This window comes from Saprolegnia parasitica (assembly GCF_000151545.1).
Source record: "Saprolegnia parasitica CBS 223.65 unplaced genomic scaffold supercont2.203, whole genome shotgun sequence".
Taxonomy (NCBI): Eukaryota; Oomycota; class Saprolegniomycetes; order Saprolegniales; family Saprolegniaceae; genus Saprolegnia; species Saprolegnia parasitica.
The window spans coordinates 12,869-23,557 of NW_012156597.1; the positions used below are offsets into that span (position 1 = coordinate 12,869).

Below are 10,689 nucleotides of genomic sequence, written 5' to 3' on the forward strand. Positions count from 1 at the left end.
CCCGTTTTTTAGGTCGCACCAAGATCACGCTGCCCATCGTCCTGCACCGCGACCTCTAGTCGTTGACGCCGCCTCAATCGCTGGCGTCTCTCGAGGACCTCAACCAACGGCGTAGCTCTGCCGCCAACGGCAAAGCCTGGAAGGCTTCTACACATCGTGTCGTCATGGGCCTCACCTGCGGCCGCTAGCGCCCCCGGGCGACTACAGAAGAGCAAGACGAGCCCCCGCGCCGCCGCCTGCGCAGCCACGGCCCGGTGAACGAATGAAGGAGTTGGAGATTGCTAGTATCTATGTATGCAACCTCTTTGTAACATCAAGATCCCGCGAAACACGTCCATATATATTCAAAAGTTCCTACCAGCTCACCCCGCACGGGACCTGTTTATCTCGGCTCGACGCGTTGAAGTTCATGCCAGAGCTGCCAACGATGAAGGTCGGGATGACCAATAACGTCGTGTCGAGCGTCCCGTCGCATTGTTGACCCAACGGAGGTACACGACGTTGTTAGCAGCTCGCGATCTAAGCCAGCGAGTGATCTGGGTGTTTTGGGGCTCAACAGCCACGAGCTTGGACCATCTCCAAGCGGCAATCGTACAAACGAGCGCGACGTCGTGGGCAGAAGTACCGCTTTGAAGCGCGTGAAACCGAAACGGGCTCAGTACGAAAAAGTGCCGGCGTAACCGGTACAAAACCAGCAAAACTTTTTATCGCCAGGGTCATGTACGAGCCCATCCGCCCGGCGCGCTCCTCTCAGGCGAGCTGTGCTTTAGGTCGGGTGATCGAAGGCGCCGCACCAGCATCTCCGTCACAACACCCAAACTCGGCACGCTGCGAACACCTCTATATCCTTTCCCAACTCTTATCGTACCCACTGCTTTCTCTTTTCTTGGCCTTTCTTGACCCGTGGTGACGGTACAGCCCAGAAGCCGCTTTCGCTGGCACAGCAACTCGAAGCTGCCGAGGCGCTTGCGCAACAGCTGCAAGCCGACGTGAGTACCAAGCGAGCGATCATCCAGAGCCTCGAAGGCATCGCCAAGTCGGACGCCAAGCTCGTGCGCGACTGCTTTGACCAGAGGACCTCCGTGGGTGCGGTCTTTTCTAAAACGGTGCTCCTTCATGAGCAAGTTACCCGTGACGGAGAATATCTGGCTAGCGAGCCACACCAACCACGCGAGAGGGCAAGAAGGAGCTCGTGACGACCAATGCGGCCTTGGTGCTCGCGATCGCCGACATCGAAGCCAACCTTGCAACGCTTCAAGCAACGATTCAATCGGTGCGTCAACTTTGAAGAAATGGACGCGGTGTCAAGCAAGGTTACGCGTTGTAGTTGCGGCACAAGCCGACTGCCCGGCTCGCCCAGCGCCGACTCTCGACGTTGGCCGAAGTGTTCGAGACAGTACACACGCTGTGCTTACTACGTGGGGTCTTACACTGCGCTCTTGATATATAGGACGCCGATGTCGGACGTCTCATCGAACAGTTTGAGCTGCTCCTTCGCCAAGTAAGTCGTGTGTTCTTCTCGAGCGTGGGCGATGAACGAGCTGGCGTAGATACTGCCAAAGTCCGCGCTGCACTCGATCAAGGCCAAGCGCATCCTCATTGCGCTCGAGACGATCGACGGCACCAGTCTCAAATCTATTGTATGTCAAGGTACCGACCTCAGGTAGCATCTATCTCCTCATGGGATTAGGAAATCACACTGGGCGACTACCTTCCGTTTCTATTGCCACTCGTACGCTGTGCATGCAGCAAACGTCGCTTGACCTTTCGTTCTTAGGCGCCGTCCACGAGCAAGAAGAAGTCGTCGGCGCGGCACCCGGACGAGGACGAAGACGAGTCGTACTTTTCCCAGTACAAAGACAACAGCGCCAAGATCCGACGTCATCTCGAAGCCGCCGTCGTGATGACACCCGTGGCAACACTTGACCGACCCGCAGAGACATCGCCACGAACAACGTGACGTCCAAAGCGGTGCACACTGACTCAAATGTCTTGTCCATTCCTAGGTCAATGATATCTGGGCCGTCGTCGACCGCGACAACGCCAACGTACATCCTGATTTGAACGCAGGAGGTTTTAGGCATGGTATAGAAAGCGACACAGCGTTCGATTTGACGTGGCGATGCCAGCGCTCTCTAGCAACAGGTAGAAGTGACACCTCTGCCGCGGGCGCTTGAAATGCGTTTTGCAGCGACATTGGCAGCACCAAGTCGTCGTCGAGGTACAGCACTACCACCATGCCTTCGTCACCGACTGTATGAAAGCGGTGGCTTACCAAGCAGCGAGAAACCCAAAAGCTCCAAGTTGAATCCAGAGAGCTTGCCAAAGTACGTCCTCGGGCTCTACGCACTGCTAAGAAGCGACTCTTGTAGGGACGGCTTTTCACGAAAAGTCCCCGCGATGCCACAACCAAGTTGTCGACGAGGTGTGGAAGCGACCAACATGCTGCTCTATTGATGCGTCTCTAGCGTGTCCACGTCGGCGCTCCCCACGGCAGAGAGTTCGTCTCCGCCTCGCTTCTCCACAAAGTAGAGACCAAATGCACGGAAGAGGTACCGACGACGTGCGTGTAGCAGCGCGGTCGATGCCCTCGTCGTCAAATTCACGTCGCGCTTGCGCCCGTACGTTGGCGTTCCAGCCAAAATACAGTGTTTAATTGGTGGTAGACATCGCCACATGCCCGCCGCACGCCACCATTCGCTTCTCGTTGCCTCCTCGTACGTCCGTTGCTACGAGGCTTGAAAAGACCAGGCGCTCGATGGTAGAGCGGCGGCAACACTGCCCGTCGATGACGCGTGCGCTGCCAGTTTCTCGGTTTCTATATCTTGACTACAATAGGTGTAGATCTGCACACGGCAAGCCAAGCAGCCATGGGCGAAGGTAGACGCGACCGGATTGCAATCAACACGTTACCTTGTTCTGTGCGTAGTTCCAAGGTCGAGGAATTTGCAGGGTACGACGTGGACCATGCACACATAACTTGAAGGAGAAATGGTAGAGAGACAGCGCCGTCGCTGCTTGACGCCCCCAAGCTCATGACGCCCGACCAGCTCTTGCCCATCAATGAAAAGTACTTCTTACTGAATTCGTGTCATGTTTGACGCTTGGTTCTGTAGGAGCTCTCTCTTGAAGGACGAGTCGAAAGCAAAGTTGAGGTCGGCTAGCCTACGTTTATGACCATACCTCGAAATACGACGCTATGGAGTCTAGTCTGGCGACCGGCGATGCACCGAGTGCAACAACAGAGAGCGACACCCCGGGGTACCAATACAATCACGGAACTCATGCTCATCGAGGCTTCAAGAACGAGTAGACCGAAGGAGTCGCCGCCACCGATGCGTCGCAGCCCGACGCCAAAGCTTGCAACGCTCATGCGCAGGCATGTGCTCGGTTGCCATCCGCGAATCTGACGGTGTCGACACGTGTAGCGGCTCCAAGACCAAGGACCTCCTCTGCACCAAGACGTCGGCTCTTTAATACCTGCAAACGACACGCTCACGACGAGCATGGTAGGGATACCAAGGCTCCCGAGGCCGCGTCGCGCCTTCGCCGAGCCTCCGTCTCTTTGTATGTCGATCGGTATGTTGATGCGTCGCCAAGATAAGTTTTGCAGGGCTTCCAACAGCAGTACTAGCACCAGTGGCAGTGCCAAGGCGCCGCGAGATGCGGCTGCGCATTTGGGGTACGGACCTCGAAGGACGACGCGGGAACCCACCTTGCGTGCGACTAGGGAGCAGGCGATTGCGAGGCGCACGGAAATGAGTCGCATGAACGACTTTGAGCGCATTGCGCTGGCCGACAAACGGCTGAAAACGGACGGTAGCTTCTCGTAGTCGTCACAGTATCCTATTTACTACACTGATGATGAGAATGCAACCCTATCCACCCAACACCCGCCGCTTGCATACGAGCAACGGTATATACCCTTGATAGTACGAGCAAGGGTACATAAATTGAATTTATGTACCCTTGGAACGAGTAGCTGCAGGCGTCCGACATTGATGCCGATGGAGGTCACGGTGATGCGATTATTGTCGAGCCTTTCTGCACCCAACAAGTTGCCGCGTCGAAATGTGTCGTCGACATATCAGACGAATCATCTCATGTACCCATTATTATACTTCCGATGCGCCATCATCATGAGCCTCTACCTCGTGGACATAATTGTGTGTTGGGAGATCTGGCTCGTCGGAACCAGCCGTGCCACTTTCGACAACGACGACCCGCTTGGACGACGCTTGCTCCAACGATCGACCAAGCTACTACGCTGTCGAGCTACGACGACGAAGCAATTGTTGATGCTTATCCCGTACCGGTCGAGGCGCTGAGGATGCCGAGAGCTCCTGCGCTCGTCTTCGTGTTTGCGTTGAAGTCCCACGGTGCGTCGACTGGCGCGAGCACCCGTGTGGTAGCCCTGGTATACAAACTCCAAGCTACGTCAAAAACAGGCTGCCGTCTGATTTGTGCGAGTTTGCCTTTTGCGTCTATTTCGCAGAAACCACCCGAAGCAGAACCAGCATGACTGTCCGGGCCGACTACGACGTGGTCGTTCGCGGCCAGCTCACGGCCGACATCGAGGACGACCTCGCGCAGGTCGAGATGCAGGCCGCGCAGATCAAGACGCAGACCGCGACCTTTGTGCCCCACAAGTCGCCGACGTCGCAGTACAAGCTCGTCGCGCTCCTCCAGACGAGCAACCTCATCCAGCGCCTCATCTCGGGCATCCTCCTTGGGTCTGCGGTCACGGTGTACCTCGTCCTTGGTCCGCGCTCGGCGCCCATCTACCTCTGCTCGTTCGTCGTCTCGATCTGCAACTACGAGTATGCGTGGCTCGCCGAGCGCATTACGCACCGCTTCACGACGTCGTACCTCGACGACTGCCTCGGCGACGTACACAGCGCGGGCATGTGCGCGATCCGCCCGTTTGATGGCGTCCGCCGTGCCGTCTCGCCGATCGCGTGCGGCTACCCGCGCGTCGCCGCCGGGATCCTCGCGACGCTCCTGACCGCCGGCATGACGCTCTCCGTCACGCACCTCGCCGTCGACGTCCTGTCGTACAAGGACAGCCATCTCGGCATCGACGAGTTCCTCGTCCTCGACCTCACGCTCTATGTCGCGCTCACGACGTGGCTCACGACGTTCAGCGCGCTCCTGACGCCGAGCTTTCACTGCATGCTGAACGTCTTCTTCCAGCAGTACGCGTACGGCCTCGTGACGATCACGCATTACTTTTGCTTCCACTACGACAACAAGTGCTACGGCATGCTGAACACGAGCAAGGGCCGGTGGCTCGCGCTCATCTTCATCTTTGGCAACCGCCTCCCGCTCTTGACGCGCGTCTCGCCGGCCGCGGCCATCGAGAGCTTCGTGCGCATCCTGCTTGACGTCATTGGCTTTGCCTACATCGTGCTGCTCATGCAGCCGATCGCGGACCTCCTCATTGAGGTCGATGGCGCCGATCGCATCGCGCTCGGCTTCCTCGCGGTCGTCTGGGGCACCGACACGGGCGCGTACGTCATGGGCCACTTTCTCAAGCACATCAAGTACAAGCGGCTGCATCCGCTCGCCAAGCACATCTCGCCCAACAAGGACGTCGAGGGCAGCCTCGGCGGCGTCGCCCTCGGTGTCGGCGCCGTCTTGCTCGTTGACGCGCTCATGAAGCTGCCGCTCGACTTGACACCCGAGATCGTCGAGCTCCAGCGCATCCACCGCATCCTCTTTGCGGTCGTCGGCGGCCTCCTCTCGCGCTACGGCGACCTCTTTGCCAGTCTCCTCAAGCGTCTCGCTGGCGTCAAGGACACGGGCACCTTGATTCCTGGCCACGGCGGCCTCCTCGACCGCGTCGACGCACTCCTCTTCGTCGGCGCTGTCTTTGCCTTGTACCATCGCGGGGCCTTCGCGCCCTACTACGACAAGAGGATCGACGCGTCGTACGTCACGTCGCTCGTCAACTCGGACGACCTCTACACGCGCCTGACCAACGCCGGTATAACGTACATCACGTCGCCGTAGCTCCGCCTCGTTGTCAACTCTTCGTTCGCCTTCTGCACCATCGTATAAGATATATATAAGTTATTCTCACCGCCTGTATGCAGTACTTGTCCATAACGCTCGACCGACGCAGGTCTAGCCGAGACTCGCACCAGAGTCGAGCGCAGCCTGGATGGGCTCGACGGTGAATGCAGGCGAGTCCATCACAATGCAGGCGACGCTCACAGCTGTCGCATGCTGCCTGTCGGAGGGCGAGCATGGTAGCTGGTCGCTTGGCGCTGGAGGGCACATGGCAGCCACGATTGCCTTGGTAGGGCCATGATGTTGCCAAGCAGCGTGGCCATTCGCTTCGGCCTGACTGCGATACTGTTGACGCCGATGAGGATGATGCAAGCCGCGTTGTGTGCCGAGCACCGCCATGCCCTGCTTCTCGCTGCGGCCAACATCGCAGATATGATCATACGCTCACGAGAAAGGTGACGCCGAGGCGTGGGCACGTCCCACGGGCAAGAGGCGTCGTCGCCATTGGCATCCTGTCAGAGGTCGAGCGGATGCCACTATACTTGGCGTCGTGCGCGTCGACGCCACGGTTCAAGGAAGCGCTGGCTCGTTTCCATGTTGAAGGCCATTGCCTTGGTCATCTCGCATGGATCTTCCAAGGCCATGCATCTTGGGCTGCTTGGTCGTCGATGCCATCGTCGGTCCCATCGCCTTCGGCATGGCCCAAGCAGGCGCTGGCGCAAGTGGCAGTATTTTGGAGCGATGGATCCTCCACGTATTTTTATTCGCGTGGCCGAATTCTTCACATTATTAATATTCCTATTATCGTCGCATCGAGTCAAAAACTAGATAGTGGACTAGTTTTCGATTAAAAAGGCATTTCAATGGAATGGAGTGGGAATAAAAATAAGTCGGTCGCCTGGCACGTATTTTTATTTCAATCTTAGTTCCCTTCTGCGGCGACCGACGTAAGACCGCGGCCCATGGGCGCCGACGACGATGGCTCATGGCTGCCATGTGCATGTAGACGCATCTACCTCGCTCTTACGACGGCTGATCATGGGGAGTACCTCGAGCAAGGCGCACGACTCGAACCCGGCGGACCTCGGCGCGATGGGGTCGCAGCGGGACGCGGCCGCGCAGGCTGGCACTGCCAACAACCCAAACGGCGTGTACTATGGCAGCCCGACGCATAACGAGCAAGGCCGCCATAGCGACACGGACATGGACATGGACAGCAACTCGCCGCGCTTCATTCCGCCCAGCGAGGCGCACCATTCCGCAGCGGACGCAGGCCGCAACGACATAGTGCCCATGGTGTTTCGATGGGAACATGGCGGACGCAATGTACCTCGCTCCAAGAAGACGTGTCAAGCTCATGCAGAATGGATATCGTAGGTGTGCATCACGGGGACCTTTAACGGCTGGACGACGCATGTCCCCATGCACCGGTCGGGGAATGATTTCACGTACATTGCCAACCTGCCGCGAGGAAAGCATGCGTACAAGTTTGTGGTCGACGACGAGTGGCGCTTCGCACCGGACCAGCCGACCGTCGCAGACGTCGATGGCAACATCAACAACTACGTCGACGTCTCGGACTTTGTCGCGCTCCTCGACGTCGACATTGAGGAGACGAACGAGAACGACAGCGAGACCGTTTACGGCCGGTTCATTCCCGACATTGACGAGTACACGAAGGAGCCGCCGCCGCTACCGCCGCACCTCCGCCACATCATCCTCAACAAGGTAGATATCTTATCACGCTGCCTGGTCGATCTGAGGTGGCGTTGCAGGCACCGCCGAGCGTCGACTGCAGGCTCTTGCCCGTGCCCCAGCACGTTGCGCTCAACCACCTCTACTGCACGGCCATCAAGGACGGCATGATGGTCTTAGGCATCACCCAGCGGTAGGCCTCGCATCTCTCTCGCATCTCTCACCTCTGCGTTAGGTACAAGCAAAAGTTTGTGACGACAGTTTATTATAGTTTGATGCCAGGGTCGAATTAAGCCGTGTAAATAAGCCTCAAGTCGTGTACCCTGGCGTCGCATCGTGGCGTTAGACATAGATTTCGGCCCAGAGGAAGACAAAGAGCGAGCCCGACCCGAGGAAGAGCGAGGCCAAGGCCGCGAACGCGAGCTCGACGATCATGTTCTTGTTGGCGCTCACGCCCTTGGTGAAGAACGCGGCCATGAAGACGAGCCCGATCAAGTTGAGGAAGACCGCCAGGTAGCCGTAGAGGTCGACGGGCACGGGGCTGGTGTGGGGGAATTCCTACGCAGCAGGTACCATGAGCATGCATCCTCATATCCATCATCAGCATCCCGCGGCTCCATCTCCATGGCGTCGTCCGCGGGCAAGCGCATGCAGCGACGTACCATGCTGCGTATGTGTGGTCAATCGCCGAGTGTGCTCCCTTTCACGCGCATAAGATTTCAGAGGTCCGCCGGATACGTGGCAGGTTGGCATGCGTTCTCAGAGACTGATGGAGATCGGTTAAACAGGTTTTTACGCCAAACCCGCCGACGATGACGCGACTGGCTCGCCAAAGAGCCAACGAGCCCAGTGTTGTCGAAGGGACTGCAGGCACAGACACATAGTACAAAAGCATCTCGTGCCGAATCTCCATGGCGTTTCTGGACGAGTACAATAGTGTATAGCCGGGGCGGTTCGTTTTACGCACTAAAACGCGTACGCCAAACGTTACGACGTCGTTTAACGCGATGGCGGATCTTCGGACCACAGACTGGAGAGTACGATGCACATGGCAGCTGTCGCCTGGACCTGCGTCGCATGGCTCGTCGCCGCCACCATGGCCGCGCCTCCGACCAGCTTCTTCGACTTCGTCGTCAAGGGCGCCGACGGCGCTGACGTGCCGCTCTCGCGCTACGCAGGCTCCAAGGCCATCTTGGTGGTCAACGTCGCCAGCGCATGCGGCTTGACCGACTCCAACTACCGCGAGCTGCAGGTATTGCATCAAGGCTGTCTATCGCCCAGAGATATATACATGGGCGTACGATTAGGCGCTGTACACCAAGTACCACGACCAAGGCCTCGAGATCCTCGGGTTCCCGTGCAACCAGTTTGGCGCCCAAGAGCCTGGCTCGATGCGCGACATCCTCGCCTTGACGCACCACTACGACGTGACGTTTCCCATCTTCCAAAAGGTGCGTTCGATGGCATGGGCGCAGCTCGGGATGGACTAGGTCGATGTGAACGGCCACGACGCCGACCCCGTCTTTGCCTACCTCACCTCCGTCTTGGCCGGCTCGATCACGAACGACGTCAAGTGGAACTTTTCAAAATTTCTGCTCGCGCACGGCCAGCCCTATGCGCGCTACGCACCGACAACGTCGCCCGCTTCGATCGAAGACGCGATCGTCCGCATCCTCCACAGTCGTAGCCACGACGAGCTGTGAGCGCGCATCGATCTTCTGTCGCTATCCACACTGCAATCCAAAAGTACGATCACGTACGTAGCGAGAAGCATCGCAAGCCGCTGTCGTCGCATGTCGTCGGTACAAGGGTCCATCAACAAGTGATGGACCCTTGGTTGGTATCAGGGCTAGGGCTACCACTGGGCACCACGTCCAACTGACACACTACATCATTCTTCTAGCACCAAGGGGACTCAAATCACTCACAAGGTGTGTGTCCCGTTGCTCAACCCAAGCCAATGCCGGATGATGAAGGATGCATTTAGATATAGAAACGAGGACGACATCGAGTCTAGGACCTACGTGGATGTCGCATTGCTCAGAGCTTGCGCGCCATAGTACGTCACGAGCTGATGGAGCTTGAGCGCGCTCCAGTTCTTCAGTTGCCGGTCGTCGGGCACGAGGTGGATCACTTTCACGAGCTTGGAGATGCGCGCAATAAAGTTGAGTTTGCTCTCGCGCTCGAGGTACGCGGTGTACGAGCTATTGTCGATCCGCTGCCACATGCGCAGGATCTGGTTCGACACGTCTTCGGACGTGTAGCTGTAGTCGCCCGGCCACTCGACACGCTCGAGCAGCATCGCGCAAAAGCCAAAGAGGAGGATGTACTGGAGACGCACGAGCCACGTCGAGTGCAGGACGGGGCCGCTCGATGGCAGCGCCACGAAGCGCAGCACGGCCACAAACTGAATGCCAATGTGGTACACGAACGCACTGAGGATCGCGAGCACAAAGTGGCGCGGCTTGCGCAGACACGGGATTGAAGTCGGGACCACGAGTATGCTGTAAAGCGCGACCGTGGCCATGGCACTGACGGCGCTGGCCGCGACTGCGACCCACGGCGGGCGCGTCGGGCACACGTGGCGGGTCACGAGCGTCGCCAAGTCGGCCGCCCAGAGCACGAGAAAGCACAGGATGAGCGCGTAGAGGCGGTAGGATGGCGCTTCGTGTGGGTCGAGCTGGTCCGGGTTCAGGTAGTCTTGCACGACGCTGACGACGACGTTGAGGAGCGACGGGACATATTGCAGCGTAAACAGATCCAGCAGCAGCGTCACGCCTGTGCGCGCGACCTCGCGCGACCGCACGATGCGCAAAATCACGATCGGTACAAACGCGATGCTAAGGGCAAACCCCGCATCGATGAGCTTGATCGCGCGGATGTTGCCGTTGACGGCCGCGCGGAAGTCGAGGAGCGCGTTGAGCGTTAGCACCGAGAAGGCCGCTTGCATGAGGAGCAGGATCGCGCCGTCCATGGCCGACG

The 10,689-nt window shown here is 58.3% G+C and overlaps 7 protein-coding genes across 7 annotated transcripts; 4 read left to right on the top strand and 3 right to left on the bottom strand.

Annotated features, from left to right (window-relative positions):
- Positions 1-409: 409 nt before the first annotated feature.
- Positions 410-3,833, top strand: SPRG_22360 (hypothetical protein; the record flags this gene model as incomplete). The annotated part of the gene is made up of 18 exons (XM_012355073.1): positions 410-433; positions 924-1,106; positions 1,154-1,273; positions 1,328-1,396; positions 1,451-1,501; positions 1,551-1,640; positions 1,691-1,732; positions 1,778-1,851; positions 2,574-2,621; positions 2,667-2,717; positions 2,766-2,795; positions 2,845-2,880; positions 2,930-2,953; positions 2,999-3,070; positions 3,429-3,464; positions 3,514-3,579; positions 3,635-3,682; positions 3,731-3,833. The coding sequence occupies 18 exons, from the start codon at positions 410-412 to the stop codon at positions 3,831-3,833; spliced, it is 1,167 nt and encodes a 388-aa protein (XP_012210463.1).
- A 304-nt stretch (positions 3,834-4,137) lies between these two features.
- On the bottom strand, positions 4,138-4,458 carry SPRG_21635 (hypothetical protein; the record flags this gene model as incomplete). Its single annotated transcript, XM_012355074.1, has 2 exons — positions 4,138-4,262; positions 4,314-4,458. Coding segments are annotated over 2 exons (270 nt in total), but the record flags the coding sequence as incomplete, so codon positions are not given.
- Positions 4,459-4,484: 26 nt separating this feature from the next.
- SPRG_15879 (hypothetical protein) lies at positions 4,485-6,085 on the top strand. The gene has a single exon (XM_012355075.1). The coding sequence runs from the start codon at positions 4,519-4,521 to the stop codon at positions 6,010-6,012; it is 1,494 nt and encodes a 497-aa protein (XP_012210465.1). The 5' UTR covers positions 4,485-4,518; the 3' UTR covers positions 6,013-6,085.
- Positions 6,086-7,050: 965 nt separating this feature from the next.
- On the top strand, positions 7,051-8,000 carry SPRG_15880 (hypothetical protein; the record flags this gene model as incomplete). The annotated part of the gene is made up of 4 exons (XM_012355076.1): positions 7,051-7,338; positions 7,390-7,740; positions 7,788-7,900; positions 7,943-8,000. 4 exons carry the CDS (start codon positions 7,051-7,053, stop codon positions 7,998-8,000), a joined length of 810 nt encoding a protein of 269 aa, XP_012210466.1.
- SPRG_15881 (hypothetical protein) lies at positions 7,994-8,393 on the bottom strand. Its single transcript, XM_012355077.1, has 2 exons — positions 8,370-8,393; positions 7,994-8,265 (listed from the first exon to the last, which is right to left on the bottom strand). The coding sequence occupies exons 1-2, from the start codon at positions 8,370-8,372 to the stop codon at positions 8,050-8,052; spliced, it is 219 nt and encodes a 72-aa protein (XP_012210467.1). The 5' UTR covers positions 8,373-8,393; the 3' UTR covers positions 7,994-8,049.
- Positions 8,394-8,738: 345 nt separating this feature from the next.
- Positions 8,739-9,410, top strand: SPRG_15882 (hypothetical protein; the record flags this gene model as incomplete). Its single annotated transcript, XM_012355078.1, has 3 exons — positions 8,739-8,959; positions 9,015-9,158; positions 9,198-9,410. Exons 1-3 carry the CDS (start codon positions 8,750-8,752, stop codon positions 9,408-9,410), a joined length of 567 nt encoding a protein of 188 aa, XP_012210468.1. The 5' UTR covers positions 8,739-8,749.
- Positions 9,411-9,668: 258 nt separating this feature from the next.
- Positions 9,669-10,689, bottom strand: SPRG_15883 (hypothetical protein). Its single transcript, XM_012355079.1, has one exon. The coding sequence runs from the start codon at positions 10,679-10,681 to the stop codon at positions 9,728-9,730; it is 954 nt and encodes a 317-aa protein (XP_012210469.1). The 5' UTR covers positions 10,682-10,689; the 3' UTR covers positions 9,669-9,727.

What these genes read in the sequence shown, in the direction of transcription:
- SPRG_15879 (XM_012355075.1), top strand. Translation starts at nt 4,519, where the DNA reads ATGACTGTCCGGGCCGACTACGACGTGGTCGTTCGCGGCCAGCTCACG.
- SPRG_15883 (XM_012355079.1), bottom strand. Translation starts at nt 10,681, where the DNA reads ATGGACGGCGCGATCCTGCTCCTCATGCAAGCGGCCTTCTCGGTGCTA.